The 26,566-nt window shown below is 37.1% G+C and overlaps 1 protein-coding gene across 12 annotated transcripts in view; it reads right to left on the minus strand.

Annotated features, from left to right (window-relative positions):
- LOC105477538 (BBX high mobility group box domain containing) overlaps positions 1-26,566 on the minus strand; it is a 269,896-nt gene that overhangs the window by 39,236 nt on the left and 204,094 nt on the right. For all 12 annotated transcript variants that reach the window (XM_071092481.1, XM_071092474.1, XM_071092475.1 and 9 more), the window contains 3 exons: positions 22,308-22,388; positions 18,928-19,002; positions 11,005-11,085 (listed from right to left, as the gene is read on the minus strand). In XM_071092481.1, the coding sequence (XP_070948582.1) occupies positions 11,005-11,085; positions 18,928-19,002; positions 22,308-22,388 (237 nt within the window). The remainder of the gene's footprint in view (positions 1-11,004; positions 11,086-18,927; positions 19,003-22,307; positions 22,389-26,566) is intronic.

A 26,566-nucleotide genomic window follows, 5' to 3' on the forward strand; every position in this document is an offset into this window, starting at 1 on the left:
CAGCTTCATCCATGTCCCTGCAAAGGACATGAACTCTTACGGCTGCCTAGTATTCCATGGTGTATATGTGCCACATTTTCTTTATCCAGTCTATCATTGATGGGCAATTGAGTTGGTTTCAAGTCTTTGCTATTGTGAACAGTGCTGCAATAAACATACGTGTGCATGTGTCTTTATAGCAGAATGATTTATAATCCTTTGGGTATATACCTAGTAATGGGATTGCTGGGTCAAATGGTATTTCTGGTTCTAGATCCTTGAGGAATCATATTCTAGCTTTTTCTAACTTTGATTTAATATATACTTATCTTCTTTTTTTACCTATACTTTTTGGTTTGATCATAACTTTCCTTGCCCCCCACCAAATGGTGACAAAAGCAATAATTATATAGTTTACCTTCTCTTGTTTCTTGTTGGCTTTACTTTCTCTAATCCAGACAAAGCCAATTTCTTTATGTAGCTCTCAACAGCTGAAAATTGTCTTAAGATTTGTTTGTTTTTGCCAAGCCCTACCTCATACTGGATTTTAGAGTAACTTTTTTCTTACTAGTCAATACCATACTTTTGTATTTTTGTATTTCTCCTTGGTTGTCAAGCAAGATTTATATTCTTTTACAAATGAATTCATTAGAGTTTATGCATAATCACAATTTGAAAAAATCTTCCTCATTCTTTTACTGAGATTGGATGTGTATATGTGTGTGGAGAGACAGACAGACATTCTCATTGACCTTGGTCCTTTTTCCATTTTAGTGCTTATTTGCATGTTCAGTCTCTGAATTTTTTTAAACTCACTTTTCCTTACGTGAAAAGTATATATTTGACTTCTTAAAGCATTTTCCTTCTAAAGCATTCTCCTTTTAAGCATCTTCTTCTAAGCACTTTAGTTTCTTGTCTATTAATATGAAAATAATTACAAATAAATTCCATAATTTTTATTTTTGATATTTGTTCCACTGCATATTAGGCATTTCTACAAGATATAAACAAAACCTGGGAACAGATACGAATGTAGTAACATTTATAAGATGCATCACTCTTGGATGTAAGCAAATCCCTGGCCTCTCCCGTCCTCCCATTCCCCAGTTTCCAGCCAGTGCCTCCTACTGGAGGAACTCAGGTGGAAGCAGGGGACACAGGAGCTGAGGAAAGGCAGTCGGTAGCCATCGGTGGTCACTCTCTTGTGTAGTCAAAAAAGTCTGACAGTGATGTACTGGAAGGCAGTTTCAAAAGGCAGGGATGGGCCAGGTGAGGTTAGCTCACACCTATGATCCCAACGCTTTGGGAGGCTGAGGCAAGAGGATCGCTTGATGTCAGGAATTTCAGACCAGTGTGAGTAACACAGTAAGACCCTATCTCAAGAAAAAAAGAAAACATGCACACACCCACACACACACACACCCCCAACCCCCCCCAAAAAGCAGGGATGCTGGAGCCAGGGCCAGACTGTCTAGGACTATAGACAGGCTCTGCTACTGATTAGCTATTTTCCCTAAATTTTTCTGTGCCTCAGTTTCTCAATCTATAAAATATGCATGCTAAAATTATTGCCTTGGGAAAACTGTGAGGTTCAATGAGCTGCACATGTAACAGTACTTAAAATAGTGCCTAGTACAGAGCTAAAATAATGTAATAACCATCCCTCTGGGGCCTTATGCCATACGGAATAAATACTAGCTTAACAGTAATATTCATATTAGTATCATTAATAACATGACATGTCTTTGGTAGACTGCCTTGCTCTAAGTGTTCATTCTAGGGTTGAATGATTCTATCATTGGGAGAAAATACACAACAAAATTAGATTCAGGAAGACCTCAAATCAGTTGTTTTTCAAGAAGCAACTCTAAGAAACATGTAAGAAAGCTCAGTTCTACTCTGGGGTACAAGTAGATCCACTTACATCTACTTTTGGATGCACTCATCAACACTGTAGTGGGACTGACAAATGTATGCATGGATGGGCACACATACAAGCACACAGAAGACATAAAAGAACATAAATCAATGTGAACTCAAGTGAATAAGGCTGCATTTTGGGAAACAGAATTAATGGCTATTATTAATTTACTCAAGTTGCCCTTAATAGAGGGTGAGTTATTAATCAGGTATTGAAACAGTACATGCCTCAGTAAATGACAATGTATTCTTCTAATATTATTTTAAATTGGACAATAACCTTTTTAAAAAGAATGAAAAATCATCTAGACACTTTCCAGAGATGGAATTCCCGTGACTGCATTCAAAGAAGTTAAAATGTTAATGTTGTAAATCAAATGATGGGCATAAATATTTGATAACTATCGTCTATTCCCTCAGGTACTACTTTATTTTCTTATAACTGTAACTCAGTGGGCATAAAATGTATTCTGTTCACCTTTGTATTCTCCTTCAAGAATACCCTAGTACCTTTCAAAAAGAAGGCATTCAACAGATAATTGTGTTTAATAGGATGGTTCATTAGTTCTGAGGTAATCTATGAATCTAAAATGTATTCTGATTCATACAAGGAAAGAGTTACTTTACAAGTCTATAAAAAACAATGGTGGCTGGGTGCGGTGGCTCATGCCTATAAACCCAGCACTTTGGGAGGCTGAGGCGGGTGGATCACCTGAGGTTAGGAGTTTGAGACCAGCCTGACCAACATGGTGAAACCCTGTGTCTACTGAAAATACAAAATTGGATGGGTGTGGTGGCGTGCACCTGTAATCCTAGCTACTCAGGAGGCTGAGGCAGGAGAATTGCTTGAATCCGGGAGGCAGAGGTTGCAGTGAGCTGAGATCGTGCCACTGCACTCCAGCCTGGGCAACAGAGGGGGACTCCGTCTCAAAAAATAGCAACAACAACAACAACAAAAACAATGCTAATTATGACCATGCTACCGCTTGGTCCAGCCCAGCAATCATACTGTCCTTAGTTATACCTCCCAAGAATACCAGTGAAATTAATCACCAATATTTTATCTCTGTCAGTAAAAACCATACTGAGGTTTCTCACTGTTCTGTGTAGTCAGAAGGGTCTGACAGTGATGTGCTGGAAGAAATGGAACTCACTCCCAAGAGGAAAACAAAAATCAATATGTTAATACCTAGGATTCCTAAGGATGTGCATGTTAGACCACGAATAAAAAGTTTTCTTCTTCAAAATGATTACAAAGAAAACAATTCAATAGAAATACTGAAGGGGTGAGATAAAATGTGTAGTAAAGGGATTATATTTTATGTTCCTGGGTTCAGGGGGACTGTCACACTTTTAGTTCAGGTAAAACCATACCTTAGGCTCAGTTTGTTATTGGGGACTCGCTTTAAAGATAAAATAAACCTTGGCTGCATCAAGCTTTAATCTTTCTGAATCAGATGTATTTTAAAATGTATTCTTTTCTACTGATGTTAAGATATTCATTTTTTAATGTGTTCTGCTTTAAAAGATTTAATAAAATGATCAGTGGAAAAATAAATTATGTGTACTAGATAACAGAAGCAGAAACCATTGAACTGGCGGAGGTTGTGTATCCCCTATGCGAAAACTTTGGCATTAGAAGTGTCTCAGATTTTGGACTGTTTAGAATTGTGAAATATTTGCACATACATAATGAGACATCTTAGGGATAGGACCCAAGTCTGAACACAAAATTCATTTATGTTTCATATACACTGTATATAAATAGTCTGAAGGTAATTTCATACACTATTTGAAATAACTGTATATGGAACAAAGTTTGTGTACACTGAACTATCAAAAAGCAATGGTGTCAGGTGTGAAATTTTCTGCTTGTGAGGTCATGTCAGAACTCAAAGTTTTGGATTCTACACCATTTTGGATTTTTAATTTTCAAATTAGAGATGCTCAACCTGTCCTAAGAAATGGTAAGTAGTTCCAAAATGCACCATATAATTTTGCTCTTAATTATACGTCGTCTTTCATTGTCTATTATAAAGGAGTTGGCTAGATTAAAAACAAGGCAGTGTGAAAACAGACCTACTGACACCAATCAAGAAGTTTCCATTTCCAAATCTCTGCTTTTTAGTACAAAACAAATGTTTTGCAGCCAAGGTATATTTACAATCATTTTGTACTGGCTTATTATCTGCCAAAACAGTGTAGACATAACCTTAGGATGGCATTTTAGCAGTGTTTTTCAGGATGAGCATTTCTCCCATAATTAAATAAAACCCGAACACTTGTGCCAGAGAAATACACACTGGTTGATGGTTTCTGAGAATAGCAATGCTGCTAAAAAATTCAATTCCGTTTATCATAAGAGATAACTGGTCACAGAACAGTGGTCTAAGCTTCTCTCAACACTAAAATCTGGGTGTATTTAACAGTTTTGTAGTTTGCTGAAACAACTGGACTAGGTAACATGGTGATTGAAATATTTTTCTTAACTCACTATTTCCTCAGAAATGGTACTGTTTCTGAAGACTCTGAATGGGGTGGAGGTGGCCTTTACTCCATAAGCCCATCTACTAAAGTCTGCCGCAAAGAGGTTAAGGGCAGTCATTAAGTACATTCCTATACTTTCTGTTCCTCTAAAAATAATCTAGTGCAATTGGGGATGAGGTGAAAAGATTTAGAACAGGAGTTTTCTAAAAACAACTCACAACTTTGTATAAAATGATAAGGAAAGAAATCCACCACAAAGGTCCCCTTAAATGTATTTTAAGTATTAGAATTCATTTATATGATGATAGTGTAGGAGGAGCTGAGGTGGGATGTTCTAGGTTTTAAGGGGGTTATAATAGGATGGATAATGCACATCAATAATATGAAGACAACAGAAGTCTTAAATGGAGTCATACATTGATCAAATACCACCAATAATTGGGAACAGTGGAGGGATCTATGGTGACTGTCTCTGTCGTCTGTGCTCTCAGGAATGCAGGTTTCTGCTTCCTATTTACTTGGCTAGCAATCTTCTCCCTTTCCACTTTTCTATTATTGAATTGCTCTTCCCCCTACCCTCAGCATCTTTCAGCTCTTCTTTTCTACTAGCAGGGCTTACTCTTTGTTTGCAACCAACCAACCTTCCTGAAGCAGGGCTACAAGGTCAAGGTCAAACACTCAGGTTCAGTGTTGGAGTCATCTTTGACTCCTCTTTTTCTTTGCCTCTCACATTGACTCACTCAAACAATTCACTTGCATACCCCTGGAATCTCTTTCTGCCTCCCGTTCCCACTGTCAGCTCTCTCAATTCCGGTTCTTATCTTCTCATACCTGATGTCCACAGGGGCTTTCCACTCCATTCCATACATAGCTGCCAAGAAGATCTCTCTAAGTGCTGCTTTTATCACTGTGTAACCCCATCCCAAATCTTCAACGGCTCCTCATTATTTTCAAGTACATATTTATTTGCTCTGCACTAAACATTCTCCCAATTCTGACTCACAGCTACACTTTACCTTCATCTTCCATAAACACAGTCCTCTATTCCTGCCAATCTGATAGACTTGTTACCATCCACCTTTCTCCTGTGCTTGCCTTAATCCCTTTGCTTTATCTCCCCCAGCTGTCCATTTAATTATGTATAAGTCACAATCCCCGCTACATACGGTGGTCAGGTATAAAGGAGGGAAGTGAGCAAATTTTAGTGGATAATGGCAATGACTGTTGGCCTCAGACTCAGGGCTCAACAGGGAAAGGACAGGACAGTCATTTGGAGAACAAGCATCTAAGAGGGCAACCACTAATCAACTCTGACCAATTGTTCTCATGGAGGGAGGCTAGCTTGATGTCTCCAGGTCCTCTAAATTTTCAGAAGTCAGAAATCTGTATTTATTTGAAGTTTTAATCTTCAAATATTAGCCATGAATTGAACTGTAAAATATAATATAGGTCAACAAAATATAGGCCAAACAAAGGATCTCTGCAGGTTGGATGTCACCCAGAGACTGCTAGTTTTAGCTTCTAGTGGTGCCTAAGTAAGCCCTTCATTGAAAACCATCTTTGTTTTTCTTTCCCCTGTGCTTGGTCTCCAGAACATGCCTGCTAATATTTTCTCCCTTCCCTAGTTTCACACATTCATTTTTGTGTGTCACTCATCACTCAAGTGGAGTTTCATCATTTCATTGAATGATTCCTTTTAAAATCACTTGCACTATTTCTTATTCCTTAAATTGTTACATATTTACAACTAGAGCATACGCTCCTTGAGGACAGGAGTTGTATACCATAATTTCCTATAATTCCCACAGTATCTTCCAAAGTACATTCCCAAACAAACACTTATTTAAGGTTGTAAGATGCATCCTGGCAGTTTCAAAAGCACAGACAGTTTTGAAAAAGAAAATATGAGCTCCATTTATTTGACAGCAGTCTTGGACGATCTGTCATCTTATTCAGCTACACATACATGTGTAGGAGTAAGCTGTCTTCCATAGAGACTTTTATAATGTGTACACTCCTATAACAAACAACTTGCACAGTCTTTTCTATTCATCTAAAACAAGGCGTGAGAACAGCCTAGTGTTTAAGAGTGCAGGCTATGGAGACAGACTGCCTGGGTTCCTATCTAGGCTCTAACACTTACTGTCCATGTGACCTTAAACAAGTTATACAACTTCTATACCTTTTGGTTTCCTAATGTGTAAAAGAAGAATGATAGTAGCTACCTCAGAGGACAGCTGTGAGAATTACATTAGTACATATAAAGTACTCAGTGCCTAACACACAGCAGATTATAAATGTCAGTCATTATCATCTTAGGTTAGGTAACATATCTGTAGAAAGAGCTGCTATAAAAATGTATAATGCATTTTAAAGAACATTCAAAATGGTTTCAGAAAAGTGAGAAGCAGAACAGCAATCTTTTAGGCTTATGTTCCAGCCTCTAATCACACTCCAAAACACTAAAACGCACTTGGAGGTACCGTGTTCCTATATCACTGATCTTAGAAGGTTTACAGGTTTTAGTTCTCATTGCACCAAAAATATGTGTATATACACATCCAGATAACTTCAGTCATCTCTGTTATTGGCACAGAATACATCCTCAACAACCATTGTGCGAATAAATGAACAAGCTGTTCTACTTGTTATATTAGACAATTTTGGTACTAGAGATCTTCAAGATCTTTTCTTTGCTGGAATGTACACAGGTTCAGCTATCTCTGACCCTCTTCAGTGTCCTCCAACTACAGCCACTATAATACACAATGATCTCCAGTGGGGATGCTTTGCTGTTCTTTATATGACCTGACCTAATTAATTTCAAAACGAAAGGAAACACAATACCTTATAGTACCTGCACAACTTAAATGACGGATAAACTGAACAGTATGAACTTCGTGGAGGTCCCAACATAAAGCATTGTATTTTTGTCAATTCCCTGACCTCAGACAAAACCCTTAAAAATATTTGGAACAAATCCCAGAATTTTCAGGTCACTTTCAGCTATTAAAAGTCTACCTAGTTTAAAATGCCAATCACACACCTGAATTAGGACTTCCCCAGGAAATCTCCTGGCTCCAGGAGAACGGGGAGGGGGAAAACAGGGAGCGGGTCTTTACAACGCCAAAGCTGGGAGTACAGGCCAATCCAAGTATCTCTGTGCCTGCTGCCAATTTCCTCCAATTTTTTGTTTGTTTGTTTGTTTGCCTACTTACGCAGGTATAGGGCACAGCAGTAAATATATGCCCCAAATATTTCTTACTTCTCACTAAGGAGAAGACATTTCTTGTAAGTAACGACCCCCATGTTTGGAAGGACTGTTCATTCACTCCTCTTACTCCAACCCACAGGAATGGAGTTGGAGAAAGGTGAGTAGTTAGTTTGGGGCTCGTTCCTGGCCCTTCTTTCACAAGGCCTAAAACCTCTCATTTAGAGAATAGAAGACAGAATGGGGGAGGTACAACTAACTGCCCATGGTTATGTTTTTCTTTTTTCTTTGTTCCTGCTAACTCTACACAAGACTCAATGGCGTTCTCAGAGGATGTCATAGGCAGGGGTGATATTCAAAACATTTAACAGGCAGGGGTGCCACCTAATCAGAGGGGATGTGCCCTCCAGGTGCTGAAGGGTACTCAGGTGGTTGGGTTACAGGCTTTTTCCTGACAGTAGGAAGTATCTTGGTGCTTTAGTATAAAGAAGGCAAACCAGTTGAGTATCACTCCTGCTTGCAGGCACACCTCAGAGGGTCCCGAGCAAAGGCATCTCTACCATATTCTCCCCTGATGTGAGAGACTGTCCCAGGCCTACCTTATGCAACCCCTCTCTGTTACTGTCCAACAGTCTTTTGCCTGATCACATGGATCTATTTTCTATTTATCCACTTGACCCTTGGGAAACTCATACATCTTTATAATGCCCAACTAAGAGTACAGCAGGCCATTCTGAGTCTCTCCATGCTGCCAACTTCCTTCAGTTTTCTTTTTTGCCTGGTCAGATAGGTAAAGGATCCAGCAATAAATTGATGTTTAAATTGATGTTTCTTGTTTCTTGCCAAAGAAGAAGAAGACATCTTTTGCATGTACCTCCCTCAATCTTTAACAGTGCTTCTCTTGGAGCTGCCTTCACTTCCCTTGACATGGGACATAGATAAAGAATGAGAATTACTTCTCTCCTTTCCTCCCTGGGACACAGAGAAAAGGCAAAATATTCCAGATGTGTGGATAGCCTATGATAACCCTCTACCAAAGGATGACTTGAGATTGGAGTGGGGATAAGAGGAGGAACTCCTGGAGTGTTAGATAATAGTTGTATTAGGGCTATCTCTTTAGAAATCCTGAGATGGGTGTGGCCCAAACTAGAAGTAGTTTCTTGGTGGCTTTCCCTTTAGAATGTCTGAATTTAAGGTTGTGTCTTCAAATTGCAGACACCATCACCAATTCTAGGCAATAGGAAAAATCTTCAATATCTTCTTATATTTATTTATCTTAAAATGCATCAGAAATAATTAAATGTTATATTTTGTGAATGAAAAATGGACATCAAATACACATGGAATAAAAAAATTAAGAAAGCATAAATCTACTGGTGATTATTTGGAGATGCTGCTTAACCATTGTGCATACATTTAAGTTTAATTAGAAACTGGAAGGCTTTAGAATGTTATTCTAAAATACACTGTATTAGTATTAAGACATCACAGTGATTCAGTACAAATAACAATGCAAGAAAGTTTTCTTATTTTTTAGGGATTCTGTTTTATTAAAAGTATATATTTTTGCTCAAATGTCATAAGAAACTCAGTCTTAGTGTAAGCTGATTTGCTATAATTGGAATAGGCTTATTTCAGTCATTTTACCCCGTTAAATTATGATACCAACATTCAAACATCTGTTAAACCATAGCATCTGTTTCATATTTGGGACGCATCCCTACAAATTAGAAAAGTGTTCTTTTTAATGAGTTCTGATTTAATAAGGAATCCTTTTTTTATGACTGCTATGCCAAAGAAAGAAAACGAGAAGACGAATCCACTCTTTACCAGCCCCCCATGCAGCAAAGTACCCCAAAGGTTCACACATTTTTAACAAAAAAAACTGTTTAAAGATAAATATCACATATTGAAAGTTGGTTTTACATTTTAGTATTGTTTAATATTTAAGAAATCATACGTATTTTTGTATATATGTATGCCCACATACATACACACGCAATTATATAACCAGCACAAGCAGAGGGTCATACACCCATATTATTCAAGAAAAATAATCACTTCGTTCAAATAAATTATCTTGACAATCTATACAGTCTTAGAGTTACTAGACAAATGCATGACCTCACAGTCTGTCTGTTTACTAGGATTTGTTTACAACTCTAACTCCAAAGGAACTCTCTTGTCAGATCTTCACTGTTTCAGCTGTATCTGGAGTAGTACTTTGCACTGACTCATGCAGTTCTTTTTAGAACTATTCCCTGCTGTCTTCATTAGTTTTCCTTAGAGTTTCCCAGTCACTTGTAGCACTCTATTGTGGTCTGAATTTGTCCTACACAGGAAGCATGTCAATGTACTGTCAGACAACAATGGGTTAGTTTGTTCCATTGTTTATTAATTTTACTTTTTAAGGACTTTGTATTTTTATATTTCTAATTTGGACCTGGTAATCTTTAAAAACTGAATTTAAAGATATTATATATTTTAAATGCATAAGTTTTTATGATACAAATTACCATAAAATTTAGAAATTTTAGAATATGATTGGTTATTCCATTAAGTTAAATAAACTACAAAAAATTTACAAAAGAACTCAAAGGGAGCTCATTGAAAGGAAACCAGAAAAATGAGAGAAAAGAAAAAAAAGTTTAGTATGAGATTTTTGGTCATCCACTTTCTACCTCCTAATTTATCTTACCAACAGAGAAAACTGCTACTAGAATGTCCAGGTGCTGAAAACATTTCTTCTGCATGTTTCCTTGAGTTAGGGCAGCCACAGGCTGGCAGAGAAAGCCACTGCCTTGCCCACTCTAGCAACAGGTGCTTCCGGCGTCTTCCTCCCCAATCCATCCCCCACCAATAAGGGCTCTGTTCCTCACCAGCTTTATGAAAGCACGTTTTCTACTTTGCCAATGGAAGAGTAGCATTTTACACACATGTCACATCAAATGTACAACTGATTCATCTTATAAAATCAGATTTTAGAACATGTCATATTAATTCTTCACCAGGAAAACAAAAATTCAAACATCAACCATCTGATGTAAAAGCAGCGCATTCTGGAGATTTATAGATGGTTTATGGGAATCAGAAAAGGGGAAAATAACCACAGCTATTCTTTTGTGTTCAGGCTGGACTTACATAGCCAATCGAAGTAACCTTATTTTAAAATATTACCTGTGAAAAAAATTTTGCAATACCGCCAGGTAACCGTTCCCAATGCTTAATGACTCTTAGTGGCAAAATTCAGTTTTCCTAAATTAAAGGTTAACCCTCTCATTGTTGAAAATTAGATGTAACTCGTTTTATGGTCACAGGAGAGATGGTGCAGTTTAGGAAACACTATTAGAATATTTTGCGATTTCCACCTCTGCAGATCTTATCTCTATATATTCTTAGGAACTTGCCTCTGCCAGTTGAAAGAGTGCAGACTTTCCACAGCGTTTTACAGGCTCAGCACCACCCAACTGCGAAGTGTTTGAAGAAATCTATATTAAAGACAATCCACATAGAGAATATTAGTTGTGATACCAGAATCTTTGCTTCTCATTCATACACATTCAGGAATTTTTCTTAGTTTTTCAGAGTATCGTTGCTCTCGTGTACCAAATAACAAAACACGTCACATCTGGGATGATCATTTTGAGAACCATTTTCAGTAAATGACCTCAAAAATAATAACAAAAGTAGGTATGGCTGTTTAATAGTAAGAATATTGTCTTAGATATTCCAGGCTTTAAATTTAACTCTATAACCTTAAAGTGAGAAATGTATTTCAATTGCTATTTAAGTACTAACTTAACAACTAGTCAAATATAAAAGAGATTTAGAGTTATTTTGCATTTACCAAACAATTTTTTTTTTGAGGAATATATTTGGGATCTCTGTGGAAAGACAGCATCAAGTCAGTCAACAAATTTTGTTTAGAATCCAACATATATGTGCAAGGCCATATGACAGCAGCTTAGGAACCTAAGAGTTTTATATAAAACACTGACCCTGGCTTTCAGAGTATGCTCTAATGTACATGCAAAGACTGATAATCAAGATCACAAATCTGAGTTGTACAGTTAATGGCTTATGCTGTATTGCAGTATATAACATATGTACGACATTAACATTGACTACATAATTTTCTGTACATTTGGCTAAATAGTGGCTGGGCACTGATAAAAATGAACAGCACTGCCTTTTCTCATTTTTTTAATAAAAACTTCATTTTCAATTTCTAGCCTCGATAAGAGCTGAGAAGGACATACATTCTTAAAGACATTTACAAAGCATCTTTACCTGGAGAAGTTCTGTCATTGTTAAGAGTAGATAGCTATGGTCTAAGCTTTTAGATTCTTTGTGATTCTGAATTCTTTCTCAGTTAAAAACAAAGCTATTTCTCATTTCCATTTAGTAGGTAATCCTGCTTATGACTATATCCTTAAAGGTGACCACAGATCCCACAGGTGATTCTATGAAGTTGCTAGCTCCCAGAGACACTGGGTGCTTTGTGCTAGAGGAGATTTTCCCTAGAATACTTGCTGAATAACAGGTCTTTGTAGAAGCATGTATTTAATAATGGCCTACCTAGGCCACTGAAAAGGGCCTAGCTTAAGGAAGTTCCTCCTAGGCACTATCAGTTTTAACAGAGCGTTTTTCTATTCATCTCTATCATTTACTTTTTCTTTAGAAGATGAATTTATGGGGCTCAATCTTTCTGAAGTTTGGAATATTTTCTTCTTGCCGAATTTTCACTGATAAATGCTACTTCTGCCTTTTCTAGACATGTTGAATTCAATTACTCACCTTATCAGGAGACTAAGAGAAAACAAACACATTAATACCACTGGCTCTCAGTGCTTCAGGGAATGAAGGACTGAACATAAATGCCAGTGCCTTGAATCAACGCAAAGAATATGGCCTTTGTGCCAGACAGGCAAGCTTTCATTACTTGCTGCTGTGTGGACTTAAGCAAATAAGATTTTGAGCCTCATTTACCTTCAAAATACGAACAGTAATACCTGCCCAGAATTATGCTGTTAAGATTAGGTTGGATGCTAGTGTAGGGCAGTGCTGAAGAGATATTATGCTCTAAATAAATGGCCCAATTATTACTAATAATGATTTATCTTTAACACTTAAACATAAACACCTTTTTAGTACAATTCCAAAAATTAGTTACACACTGAAGTGGAAGAGAATTAAAAGTAGCAGTGTCTGCAGATAGTTATTAAATTTAGTAATTTGGAGAGCATTAAATTTGTCGCATAATCCCATGACACGCTCAAGAATTACTGAAGGACCACAAGCTGGGTAGCGCTGCACTTCACACCCATGCTGTTTTTCTGCTTCTTCCACCGGCTCCCTCTGCTGTTGCTTTTGAAACCTCACTGCAGGTTTTCGCTCCCTGTGTATGTCACTCCCACATATCCTGTGCCCAATGCAGTGCATGGCACACTGAGAGGCTCACGAACGACTGACTGCATGGATGCACTACCTGCCCTTAGAGTTAAAGCACAGCTGTCAGAGAGGAGGCTTGAGAATGGTCCCCTTCGGTTTAGTAAGAACCGTTTTCCTTATTGCCTCTGGGAGGATTTTCACCTGCTTGCAGGTACAGGGAAGCATTTTAAATGCTCAAGGTTGCTGGAAGCCTGATTCCCAAAAGGGCATGTGTGGGGGGAGGTTCAACATATTTTAGTAGTCCGACATTTCCAGAATCTCCTAACAGTAACACTTTTATGGCATTACACAGTGTGAGGTATGATTTCTAAAAGTTAAATCAAAAACTTAATTTGAGGGAAGGAAGTGTGGAAAACAGAGCATATGTTAATTTCCATGGCTTGGTCCTTATCTTAATTTCTTTGCAGCATTTGACAGTGCTAGTCTTTCTTTAGGAAAACTCCTTCCTGCCCTTCCATTACCGCAGGGTCCTTGCTTTCCTCGTATGTCTCAGGCCACTCCTCGTGGTTCTTCTTTGCTGGCTCTTCTTTCCATAACAATCCCTTCAATGTTTTTCCTTAGTATTTTGTCTTAGGGCCCTCTCTCATCTATGCTGATGGCTTCAATTTCAAGCACAGCTAGTACAACAATGATATGTTATATCACTGTTTACTCCTGCCCATGCTGTTCTGCCTAAGAGACATATACATCCTTTCAGATAGGAACAATATAGTTAACATCTGTTTTCCAATGACTGGTCAGTCTGGAGGGCGGTGTGTGTTTGCTAGGTTGGTAGGTAGAGGGCACTAGTGGGCCAGACTGCATAGGATGTTCATGGGCGCGCTTCTTATTTTCCTCAAATTGGATAGGGCTTGCCAATAAGTTAATTTCACTGTAGTCTCTCTTTTGACTATTATGTGATGTTCGGATAAACAATATTCATCCATAAAGGCTAGCTACAGGGTGGATGTGATAGTACATGAGGTACAGCTAAAGTGCTAAGAAAAATGATCACCCTGGATGTTAAATTGCTAATTTTATGGCTGTCTGAGGTGGGTGAACAAACAGGTGGTAAAGACCAGAATCAAATTAGGTAATGGTGGAAGTCTTTTGCAATTACAAAGGTATTGTAAATATTGTAGTTTGGGAGAAGATGACTGATAATTGTTAAAAGAATAAGTGAGTCAAAGAGCAAATAAGGTGTTCCTTTCCTTATCTTCCTTATCTAAAAAGAAACATTAGTGCTTCCAATAAAACACATAATACATCCACTGATTAGTTACAGTGTAAGTATTTTTTTTTTTTTTTTTTTGAGATGGAGTCTCACTCTGTCACCAGGCTGGAGTGCAGTGGTGTCATCTCGGCTCACTGCAAGCTCCGCCTCCCGGGTTCACGCCATTCTCCTGCCTCAGCCTCCCGAGTAGCTGGGACTACAGGCGCCCGCCACCATGCCTGGCTAATGTTTTTTGTATTTTTAGTAGAGACAGGGTTTCACCGTGCTCACCAGGATGGTCTCGATCTTCTGACCTCGTGATCTGCCTGCCTCGGCCTCCCAAAGTGCTGAGATTACAGGCGTGAGCCACAGTGTAAGTATATGGTGTTTTTAATTGACTGTAATATTGTGTAACAAACTGAGCATTCCCTCATGAAAATAAATGGATTAAATTTATACCTACTGCTTATATACAATGGTGACAATATTTTAATTTTGGTGACATTATAGTTATATTTATATAGGCAAAGTAAATATCTTTGAAGTGAAGTTTTAAAGTCCAAATCTATCTAAATCACTCAGATTAGCTCTGTGTCTTTAAGGTAAATATAATTTTTCAATGCAAAGATATCCTCTAGGTGTAAGAGTCAGCCACAGAGCAGATCAGAGAATATGTGGATTGGTCATGGCTTTTAAGCCTGTTAAATAATTAAAGACAACAGTTCCTTTCTGACATTAAATTTGGTCATTAGTCTTTGGTAAACCAGATCTAAAAAGTGACTGATGTGTCACTACCTGTAAACAGAAGATGCAGTTAGGAAACTCATTCTGACCAACTTAATGAATCAGAGCCTAGAAACACAGAGTAGATGGCACTTTGGATGGGCCAGGCTGAATCTGGATGAAATATGACTGTCACCTTGGAATGGGAGACAGGCTGAAACTGGGGGTGGGGAGTGAGAAACTGTCTCTGCGTTCTGTATTTCTTTCAAAATCCTGATTTTTCTCCTCTTAAATGTAAACATTTATGAGGTACCTACAAACAAATATGTTTATTCAGTTTCACGGTTCCATATAGATTAATTTCAATGAGTTTTTCAATGATCAGATTTGGTTAAGAAGGAAAAATATCTTTCTCATCTTGCAAGGAAGAGATCAGGACTCAATGAAAAAAACAAAACAAAACAAAACATTTCCACTTAAAGAAATTACCAGGGTTTACTGTTAAAAGTACGTTTCTCAGATAAACATTTCACACGATAAATAACCCATTTCCAAGAGAAAATCTAGTTAACTTCTTCCCAGCATTATAAGCGTTTGTAAATAAAATGAACAGAAATAGTTTCTGAGAATTTTGCATGCCTGGTCTTAAAATGATATTACAAAGCTAAATATTTTTAAAAGATAAATTGTTTCCTAGCTTATATAAACACCCACTTCTCTTTAAGTGTACATAATAGGACAAGGAATCCCTCTGAAAAGAGAAGGGCTATAAAGTGCTCCACTCAGTAATTTTCTATTATACATCAATCCCTTCCTCTCTTGACCCTTCCACCGTGAAGTCCCAGAGATATTAATAAGTGCCTTACCAATAATGATTTAATAATTTGGGTTTTTTAAAAAAAACACATAACTACAGAGCCGTGGTCTCAAACTGTGGTTCTCTAATAGGAAACTTGTTGGAAATACAAATTCTCAGGCCCAGCACCGGATTTAATCAGTCAGAAGCTTTGGCGGTGTGGCCCAGCAATCTGTGTGTAAACAGCCTTCTAGGTGACTCTGATGTATTATAAAGTTTGAGAACCTTTGCTTTTGACTAATTAAAACAAGAATTTCAAGAGTCTTTGGGTTTTCTCAAAGGTGATGGTGTTTTACGAAATAATTCTAAGAGCTTTAGGGATATCACAGTGAGTAATTACAGCCTATTCTATTTCTATTGCAATACACATGCTCATAGCAGATTTTAGTAGATATTTTTATTAGTTCATCTAGTTAGCTCTTATTTAGCCTTAAATAAAACCAGCCCAGTATTGGTCTGACAATGTGGTCAGATTGTAAGATGTTAAAGATTGAAAGTTAGGGTACTGTTGGGTTAGAGGAGGAAAGTGAAGAGAGAGGTTATGTATCCTTTGAGAACCATGAACTACTCTTGTATAAAGACACATAACATTTACAGCTAAATAGCCAAAGATACAATAATTTAATTTGCTGAGGAACTAGGGCTATTACCAATGGTTGCAAAATATAACCAGGAAAAGTTATATACTTGTGGGGACTGCATCTCATTCTAGGGCAAAACAGAACATGTATATTTTTACACCATCCATTTTATTTTGGTCTTTCTGTCATATATGCCTTCCTATATTTTGAAACAACTCCTAATTAAGTATACAAATTAATAATTTTTTAAAAGGCTCCTCGAATCCTGCATACACTTTATAGCTAAAAACCCCAAGAGTCCTCAGGAGATGAGTGCTGTAGAGCAAAGGGGCAACCTCTGGAAATGCCACCCTGCATGACTCTCTCCTCTGAGTAAGAAGTTCTTTTCTTCTCTAGAAAAAAAAACTTAGTATAATTAAGAGGCAATGACCAAATCTCATTCAAGAATTAGTGTACTGAGCAGCAAGGACAAATTAGTTTATGAAAGGCATGGGATCTCATCCTGCAGAATCACAGGATGGTGGCTATTACACCACCAAACTGGTCCCTTAGAGCTGTCCCCAGCACTTCAGGAGCTAACAAGTGTGATGCTGGTGTTGCTAAAATAACAATCATGGCCAGGCATGGTGGCTCTCACCTGCAATCCCAGCACTTTGGGAGGCTAAGGAGGGCAGATCACCTGATGTCAGGAGTTCGTGACCAGCCTGACCAACATGGCGAAACCCCGTCTCAACTAAAAATGTAAAAATTAGCCGGGCGTGGTGGTGGACACCTGTAATCCCAGCTACTCAGGAGGCTGAGGCAGGAGAATCGCTTGAACCTGGGAGGTGAAGGTTGCACGGAGCCGAGATGGTACCACTGCACTCTAGCCTGGGTAACAAGGGCGAAACTCCGTCTCAAAAAAAAAAAAAAAAAAAAAAAAATCATACACTGAATCATAGGCTGAGCGGTGATAAGAGTTAGAACCAGCATGAGCTGAGATATTCCATTATTCCATACTGGTATTTTAAGTTGAGCTGCATACTCTTGGTAGTCAATGCATATGTAAATATCAGATGTGTCAAAGATGAGCCACTACCTTTCTAATATTCCTGCTATGCAGTACAGAATTTAATCAAACAGAATACATGGCAAATCAATTCTGCTTTGAAAAAAACGTTTCTGAAAAGTTGGATAGAACTGGCTCAGACATTAACATTAAAAATAAATTTAGTCAATATGGCAAAATTCCTTTTTAACTCTGAAGAATTAATGGGCATCAATAACTGGAAGAAAGCAAGAAAGTATTATTAACAAAACTATTTCACCTAGACAGTGAAAATAACAGCTTCCTTATTATAATGGAAAATTGGAACAAAATCTTAATTTATTCAGATTAATTAAGCAAATTTTTCTTTATGAAATAACATTATATATTTTTGTTAACAGTTTTATACAATAGCCCTCAGCAGCTAAACAAATACTATGGCAGGGAAGCCTAATACATAAGCAGACCAGCCGATGGTATAAAGTCATAGCAGTTGACACACGTTGTCCCAAGAGGAAACAGCTTTTTTTCTTTTTTTTTTTTGTAAGAGCCAAAAGTAATTTTTTCTCATTTTCAAAGTAAGATGGTAGGTTTTCTTCTGCCAAAAGGATATCATTTTACATTCCATTTATGCAGTACTCTTTATTCAAATGAATCAAAGTGATTCAATACATCAATATTAAACAGCGCAGTCCTGCTTGTCATTTTCTCTCAACCCTATAAAAAATTGCTTGGTTTATGATATGCATTTTTTAGTTGGGATAAAAACGAAAAGAAGAAAAGACCTAAAGTAGATAGTATCTTATTTTCATAAACTATATACGTTTTATTATTTGCCACATAGTGCTCATTAGAAATGAACATACGGTTGAGGCCAGGGCTTTTGTGGCAAAATCAAGAATATCAGATTTGTCTCTGCAGCATACCAACCAAAAAAGTTGCTCTCTGGTGTGTGCTCTCTTCGGCTGACAAACCAAAGAAATCTGAGATCTTACAAAAGCTGACCTGATCTAAGCCTGGGATTACACACTAATAAAAATACTGGCTGAAGCTACATCACATTGAAAGCTAATTTAACCTGATTTAACAGGTCGTATTCACCACTGCAATCACTGTGAGAGTGTTATTCATGAATTATAGCATCAATTTCACTATTGGAAAAATTTAATAAATCGAAACCTTCTGGCCTTCGTGTTGACAGCAGTTTTTCCAAGCTTTTAAAATAAATTAAAAACAAGATAAAATGAAATAAACACATTACTGGTATTCTGAATGAACTCTTTGATGAATCCTTATAAAATGGGTGTAAAATCTGGAGCTGATTTGACTATGATTACATCAAAGGCAGCAGAAAAAGCAATAAATATTCTGTTATGTACATTATGTTAATAATGACAACAGGCATGCCTAAAGTTCACTATACATTATAAAAACTCCATTCCAGTATTCCTGAGCTCAACAAGTTTTCTTAGCCCAAAAAGCATTTTTAAAAGGCCATACCTCTGCAAACTGAAACAAGGCGGATGTTTGACACTGCTTTGTAGAAGCATCAGGGTGGGACGTACTTGAAGATATCTGAAAGGAAACGAGCAATTCTTAATGCACAATGACATTTTTCCACATCAGACCATAAGATTCTGCCATATATTTTCAACTGTAGACACTGATAAAGATTTAAAAATGAGTCATTACCCTCAATCCCTTTAGAAAAGCATTATAATTGATAAGAGAAGACAAAGGCCATGTTTCTAAAAACAGATGATTATAAAGAACAAAGACTGAGTATGGCTCATTTGCTATGTCTTTGGTAAGGGTACCAGGTATATATCAAATAGCAGTTAAGAAGACCTGTTGAAATAAATTTCTTTACTTAAAAAAAAAGGAAAAAAATGTGTATTATTAAAAGCTGGAGGCTGCAAGTAAAGCCACTCCCTCACTCTCTTCCCAACACCACTCCCTCCAAGCTCTTCTCTAGTTAGAGGCAGCTGTGATGCAGTGTTGGTGAAGCATATGGATGCGGGTCAGGGTATCTGGGAGACTGAATCTCAGCTCTGCTACTTACTTACCCACATGACCTTGGCCAGCTCAGCTAAACTTTTTGAGACTTACTTTTCACCACTGTAAATTGATGATGATGAAAATAATCTGCATTTTAGAGGATTATGGTGAAAAAAAATAAGCCATAAAAGATGTTACCTAGCATGGCACCAGAACTCAATAAATGGTTTACTAAATATGAAAAGTATTTTCTTCTTTCATAGCTCCTGCATCCTCCCACCCAACACGAACACGCACACACACGCGCACACACACACGCACACACACACATGCACACACACACACATGCACACACACACGTCAGTGGGTGACAATGAATAGAGTCTGCCACCTTATACTTGATTCAACTAGGGGACCTTTTGTTTCCAGTTGGTAATTATGGTAGCTTCCTTTGACTTTGCTCAGAGGAACATGTGGAAATACTTTTCAAGGACATTTTGGGAGCAAGGTGAGTTAGTAATTTTGGTTCCAAAGTGAAAAATCCTTTTATTCAGCTATAAAACAGGATAAAAGTGGGTCACAGGAGCAGAAAGCCTGGGCATTATAACTTCAGCCCATTCCCAATCCCACAAGTCTTTCCTTCAAGTAACTGTTCACCAACAACTCCATCAAAGGTTACTTACTAAGCAGTAAATTCACCTTCATCAAAACTCTTTAATTACAAAAACTGCTTTTTTATTTTAGTTAAACTGGTTAGAAAAACAACAGGGCCACATAGTTATACAGTATAAAAGTGATGTTTAGGAATGAGAAAGAATCAGGAGGCTGGGCACAGTGTGGCTCACGTCTGTAATCCCAGCACTTTGGGAGGCTAGGTGGATCACTTGAGCCCAGGAGTTCAAGACCAGCCTGGTAACATAGCAAGACCCCGTCTCAAAATAAAAATAAAAAAAAAATTAGTAGAGAGACTGACTGACTAATTAATTGTATCCACTGCTGAAGCCATCAGGAAAATTTCATTCTACTGTGCTTTTTAATCAGATAAGCATTTTTAGAATAAATATCAGTAAGAACAACAAATATCAACCAAATCCAATTTAACAAACTAGGTAGAAATAAACCATTTTATCCATTGTAAGATCTAACCAAGTGTTCTGAAGACATTCAAGGATAACATTTTAGAACTTTTCTTGGTCAAACCATGAATCTTGTCATTTCAAGTGACCGCCATGTGCAAGTATGACAGAATCCAAAAATGAACCCAGAGAAATCTTCCTTAAGTCTTAGGAATTATAAACTCAGTACAACTTATTTCAGACATTACTTTTCATCCCTACCAATCCTTTATAAAAGTTAGAAAAAAATAAACAATGTATATAAGGGAAAATACATAAATATTGTAGGTTATACCTAAATACAATATATTCCTTTAAGAATTAAATCAGGCAGTGAACAAAATAGAACCAGTGTTATAATCTATCCAATTTTGTGAAAAAGTATCTCATAAGTTCTAAAAAAAAAAAGCGGGGGATGTTATTATAAATTAATATTAAGATAAGGATTTCAATTAATAAATACATAGGAGCTCCTGGAGATAGAGACCTTTTATATAAAAGCAATAGGATCAGGGATCTCTCTGGATCTTAGAAATGCTGTTAAAAGCCACAAAAGTGTACACATGCTAACATATCCAAAATTTCCTGTGAAATTTTAGAGGTTTCATTAGATCTTTAAAGGTTCAAGGATCATCTCTTAAGCCATTCTGCTTTCAAAGTTGGGACCAATCTTAATACGCTTATAACTGCTTCTGAAAAAAAAAGAGTGCAGGCTGAGCGTGGTGACTCATGCCCTGTAATCCAGTACTCTGACAGGCTGAAGCGGGAAGATCGCCTGAGATCAGTAATTCAAGAACAGCCTAGGCAACGTAGTGAGACCCTGTTTAAAACAACAACAACAACAAAAAAAATTAGCTGGGCATGGTGGCATGCGCCTGCAGTCCTAGTCATCAGGAGGCTGAGACGAGAGGATCCCTTGAGCCCAGGAGTTCCAGGTTACAATGAGCTATGATCATGCCACTGCACTCTAGCCTGGACGACAGAGTGAGACTCTGACTCTAAAAAAAAATAAAAAATAAAAAATGTTCCCCCTGTACAAAACTGTAAAACAGTTGGGCAAACACCAGGAAGGATGACAGTGGTGAAGAAAGTCTGGTCGAAGACAATTCAAATGATCAAGGAAAGACCAGGTGGCTTAAAGTTTAAGAAAAAAATTTATCAATGAGGGCTCATACTGAGTTCTAGAGTAAATTAAGATATTCTGAGCAGTCTTAAACTCTAGACTTGATATCAAGGATAATGTGCTTTTATACACCATCTCTTTGAACCAGTGTCAAGAGACCTATTGAGCTGAATAAGTCTGACAAAAGAAGACTTTGAAAACTGCCAACCTCATGCTAAAGTTTCAATTAAGATGAAAGTGTACTAAAAAAAGAAAAGAAAAAGAAATGCATAGATTAGTTGCATAGCCAATAACCATGAGCTGATTCTGTCTTCTGTTTTATCAATAAACAATCAATAAATTACTAAATTCTAATAGCAATTCAATATATTCTTAACCTTACTATCCATGAGTAAAAATTAGTAATGAGGTTGATAATATTTAGTATGACTTTAACGATAAGCTTCTACAAATGCATAAATGTAGTTATTTCTTAATTAAGAACTCTAGAGACCCAAAATACCTTTTCCAAAATTGGATTCTATTTTCCCACTTATGGTTGAGCTGAGTAAAGTTCTTCATGTCTTTCAGTTACTGTTATCAGCCCCAATTTAAGCCCACTTTACAATTTCCTTGTTAGTTAAGTATCAATTGTAATATATTACCTCGGCAAACTGAAACAATGGTGACTTCTGACGTAATTCAGGAGATTCTGAAACATCAGGCCTGCATGTGCCAGAGGATACCTGAAACAAAGAAAGATAACATATTTTCTTTTGTACTATTTACTGTGTTAGGTAAACATTTAATGCTCTATCTTCATTTCTGATTTTTATTATCAACAACAGTTACAGAAACGTCACTTTTTAATCAAGTCTTTTTCTCAGGATATACATTTCCTCTTTTATCTCAATGCTAACACTGACCCACTTTTGCATTTAGGTGAGAATTGCTTTGGTAGTCAACTGTTATTCAAAAGTCATAGGAGGCTCAGAATGTTAGAGAGGGAAGGATTTCATTATTCCTCTGATCTAAACCCCTCACTTTTCAAAGACGAAAAAACTGACACCTCCCCTCCCAATGCTAAAAAATCCCCTTAGTCTTTATTGAAACACTGATCACCACAAGATGTAAATATTTATTTATTGTACTTCCTCTCCCAGGGGCTTTATTTAATGCATTATCTCCAACACTGCCTGGGTACAATGTAGATACTCAACAAGTATTTGTGGAGAGAACTAATGAAAGCTGACAATAGTTCTCTTAATCCCAATTCAGTGTGATTCCTGCCCACTTTCCTGAATAATGAAGTTAGAGAGTCTAGGGGGAAAAATCATCTTTCATGTTGAAGAAAAAAATGAAAGTTACAAATACGTTTTAATAACTTGTTTTCTGATTACAAAATAATCCAAGTTCACTGTTAAAAATCTGAAAAAAAAAAACCCCACCAAAATGAAGAAAAATCACCTACAATGTTACCTCCCAAAGATAAGCACTGTTAATACTCTTATATATTCTTCCAGTTGTGCATGTAGGTAATTTTTAAACGAAAATAGAACATTCTACTGCAGTTATGGAATGTTCTTTTTTTAAAAAAACTTTAATATTAATTTTTCTGCATCACTAAGTCTTCTCCAGTGTAATTTTAATAGCTGCATGTGATTATATTTGATGGGTAAACCCTATGGAAAGAGCCACTAGTCACCCACATCATGCTCCTAAAAACAGTTTCTCACTGACCCTCTTAAGACACTGAGGATGTGTTTCTCTAACAATGTCACAGGCCACGGGGCAGGAGCAAACATTTGAAATTTTAATTGTCACCTTTGGATTTTAAAGAGTAATGGTCACCTTCTCCCAGAGAGAAACACATTAGTGAAGGTGCAGAAGCTTTAATTAATTTGCCACCTGTGGTCTGGCTGCAAAGCCTGACCCTCTTATTGTCACTGACTATTTGATATGCTGTGCCAAATGTCCCACCAAGGAGACACAAAATGAACTAAAAAGGCCAACAAATCCTGAAATTTATAGCCACAAAAAACTGGGAACTCCTTTATTGGAAGAATACCTGAATAAAATATATCTTTATAATTTAGAAGTATTTTTAGAAAATCAACTTCTCTGCTTTATCAAAAAATCTATGTGTTTGACTCCTAGATTATTTGGTAAATAATCAAAACTTTATTTACATTCAAGCTTAGGACTTTTTGAAAATTATAAAATGTCTGCATAAAGCTTTAATAAAATAGGTGTGCATAAGACAGAAATCTATAGAAGATATTTGGAATTAAATGTATTATTATTTAGAGTAGCTACACTGCATAAAGTCTATATAACATATATGCTTATTTCAGATCCCACAATGCACAAGAAATAGTGACCACTTAGGAGGAGGTAAATTGCCCTATGGCTTAGAGTTCATATTAACAGAATGAAGAAAATTCAACTTTCTTTTAACTGTCATTTATAGATTATTTGGCCACAACAACACATCAATTCAGAAAGTTGAAAAGTTCATTAATACCTTTTGCAAATCTTTAGGATGGATGGTCTCATATAAAACTTCCTATTTGAACACATAATTATGAAGGCATCTATAATCCTGCACATGGTTTGTCAATTTTAGCATGCAATCAAATAAGTCTACACATGTTTGTGCTTATCATGCTCCTGACAAAGAGGGGATGCACAATGAGTATCTGTTGATTAACTTAATTCTCTCCCTATGTATGTGAATAGGAAGAATCTCACATACATAGTGACCAGGCCAGGAGTACAACAAATGCTATCCAATGGCTAAAATAACAGTAATAGAATCACTAATGCTGTGGATTTTACTCTAGTGGACCACGTCCTCTCTCAAAACCTAGTTACTCTTACTTTAAAGCATTACAGATTTTGCATACATCTTCAGTGTAGTATAGTGGAAACAGCACAAAATTAGGAGCCAGGAGAATTGGGTTAGTACTAAGCTATGTAGTTAGCCGACTTGGTTAGCTGACCCTCTAGTCCACAAAAGAATAGAGACAACGTATCAGAAGGGGCCAAGAGGGCAGACAAAGAAAAGAAAAAAGAAGCGGGCTGGGAAAGAAAGAAACAATGCCAGCAGCAGGCTAAGAAAAGGAGAAGACAGAAAAGCTGTAAAGAACAGATACAAATGTTTCATAAAGCACTGGAATCTGTCTAAAACAAACTGAATAGGGAAATAGCCCCCAAAGTTCTCTAGAAGGCATCAGCTCAATGCAATAATTATTTGCAACCATAATTCTAAGTTGTCAAGGTAAGAAAAACTGTAAAACACATCACTTATTAAGAAGGCAGAAATCCGTGTGACACAGGTTAGACATATTTCTTCTGGGGTTCTAAAATCTCAAAACATAAAAACAGTTCAATGACATGGCAAATATAAACATGAAGAATTCATTATTGAGTACCTGATAAGCAAGGCATCCCATAAAATGTATATATCTGTGCATACACTGTTCTACACATGCATCTGATAAAGAAATAAGAAATTCTATCTATATAAAAGGGAGAGAATACTTCCCACAAAAGGCTCCCATTTGAGCAATGTCATTATTCAGAAGGTTCCAGAGGTTGTGAAATGTTTAAAATATTGAGCTATATCATCTTGATGTCTGCATTTAAAGTACTTCATTTATTTTTATTAGGTGGGGCACACTTTTTATGGATAAAAATCAATTTTGTAATATTTATTCCTATGCTAGAGCCAGTTTACTTTCTAAATACAAAATAAATGGCCAAAGACATTTGTTCATTAATTAAGAGTAAAGAAAAAATATTAAATAAGTAGTGGTTAAATAAGGGAGGAAAAAACCCAAGAAGCTGTTTCTAGAAATAATCTCTGAAATAATCGGTAAAGCCACTAGGTGTTGCTATACGCCCAAAAACGAAAATAGCTAAAGGGATTTTTGTTAAGTACATACTCATTTGATTTACCCAAATTCAATTCTCTCCTTGATTTAGCTATAATTCTCAATAACCATGGAAGGGGAGTGATTAGTATAATTAAGAATTTCAATAATGTAGTATTTTTTTCACAGGAGCAATTCATATAGTGAAATTGAATACATAAAAGTGTGAACTGGCCTCCTGATACAAAACAAGATAAAGTCAGTTGCATGCACTGTGAGTAGTTTGGAAAGCTAGGTTGTTATCATGAGCCTGTCCTTACTTTGCAAGACACAAGACCACAACCATGCGCTGCTGGCATGAACACATGGTCAACAAAAGGGGTATTGCACTGGTAGTATCTGAGCCATACATTCCTACCCTTGCTAATTCAAACATTTATTGATTACTCACTCATTCAACAAATACTTAATAGATACCTATGACATGCCAGCCACAAAGACTGCTACTTTCAAGAAGCTTATATTCTACTTGTATCTGGTAGGTGTTAGGGAATAAAATGATGACCAAAGGAAATGTGCCTAACTAACCCTTAGTTGCTTGCAACTCATGTGCAGGGGACAGCAACGTCATATACAAAAATGTAAGTGCATAATGGTGGAATATGACAAGGTCTACAGGAGGATGGAGAAGCAGCCTTCATTCTGCGTGGGAACAGCTGGAAGGAAGATAGGTAACGTCTAAGACATACCTTAGGAAAACCAGGAGTTCTCTCACAAGTGTAGAAACGATGCGGTAACAGGAGGTGGAAAAGTATGAAGGCAAGAACCCTGTGTGTTTGAGAAAGTGACTTTCTCAGTGTGGCTGAAAAATACATGCATCGGAGTATAGTGGGAGAATCTGAATTCTACATGAAGAAGTTTGAAAATTGGACTGGAGGCAATGAGGAGCCAGCTGAGGTTTTCAGTCAGAGAGATGTAGTCAGGTAATTCTGTCAGTGGAGTGCAGGGTGATGCTGGCTGGGGGTGACTGGAGGCAGGAGGCTAACTGG

The sequence above is a fragment of the Macaca nemestrina genome, chromosome 2, assembly GCF_043159975.1.
Source record: "Macaca nemestrina isolate mMacNem1 chromosome 2, mMacNem.hap1, whole genome shotgun sequence".
Taxonomy (NCBI): Eukaryota; Metazoa; Chordata; class Mammalia; order Primates; family Cercopithecidae; genus Macaca; species Macaca nemestrina.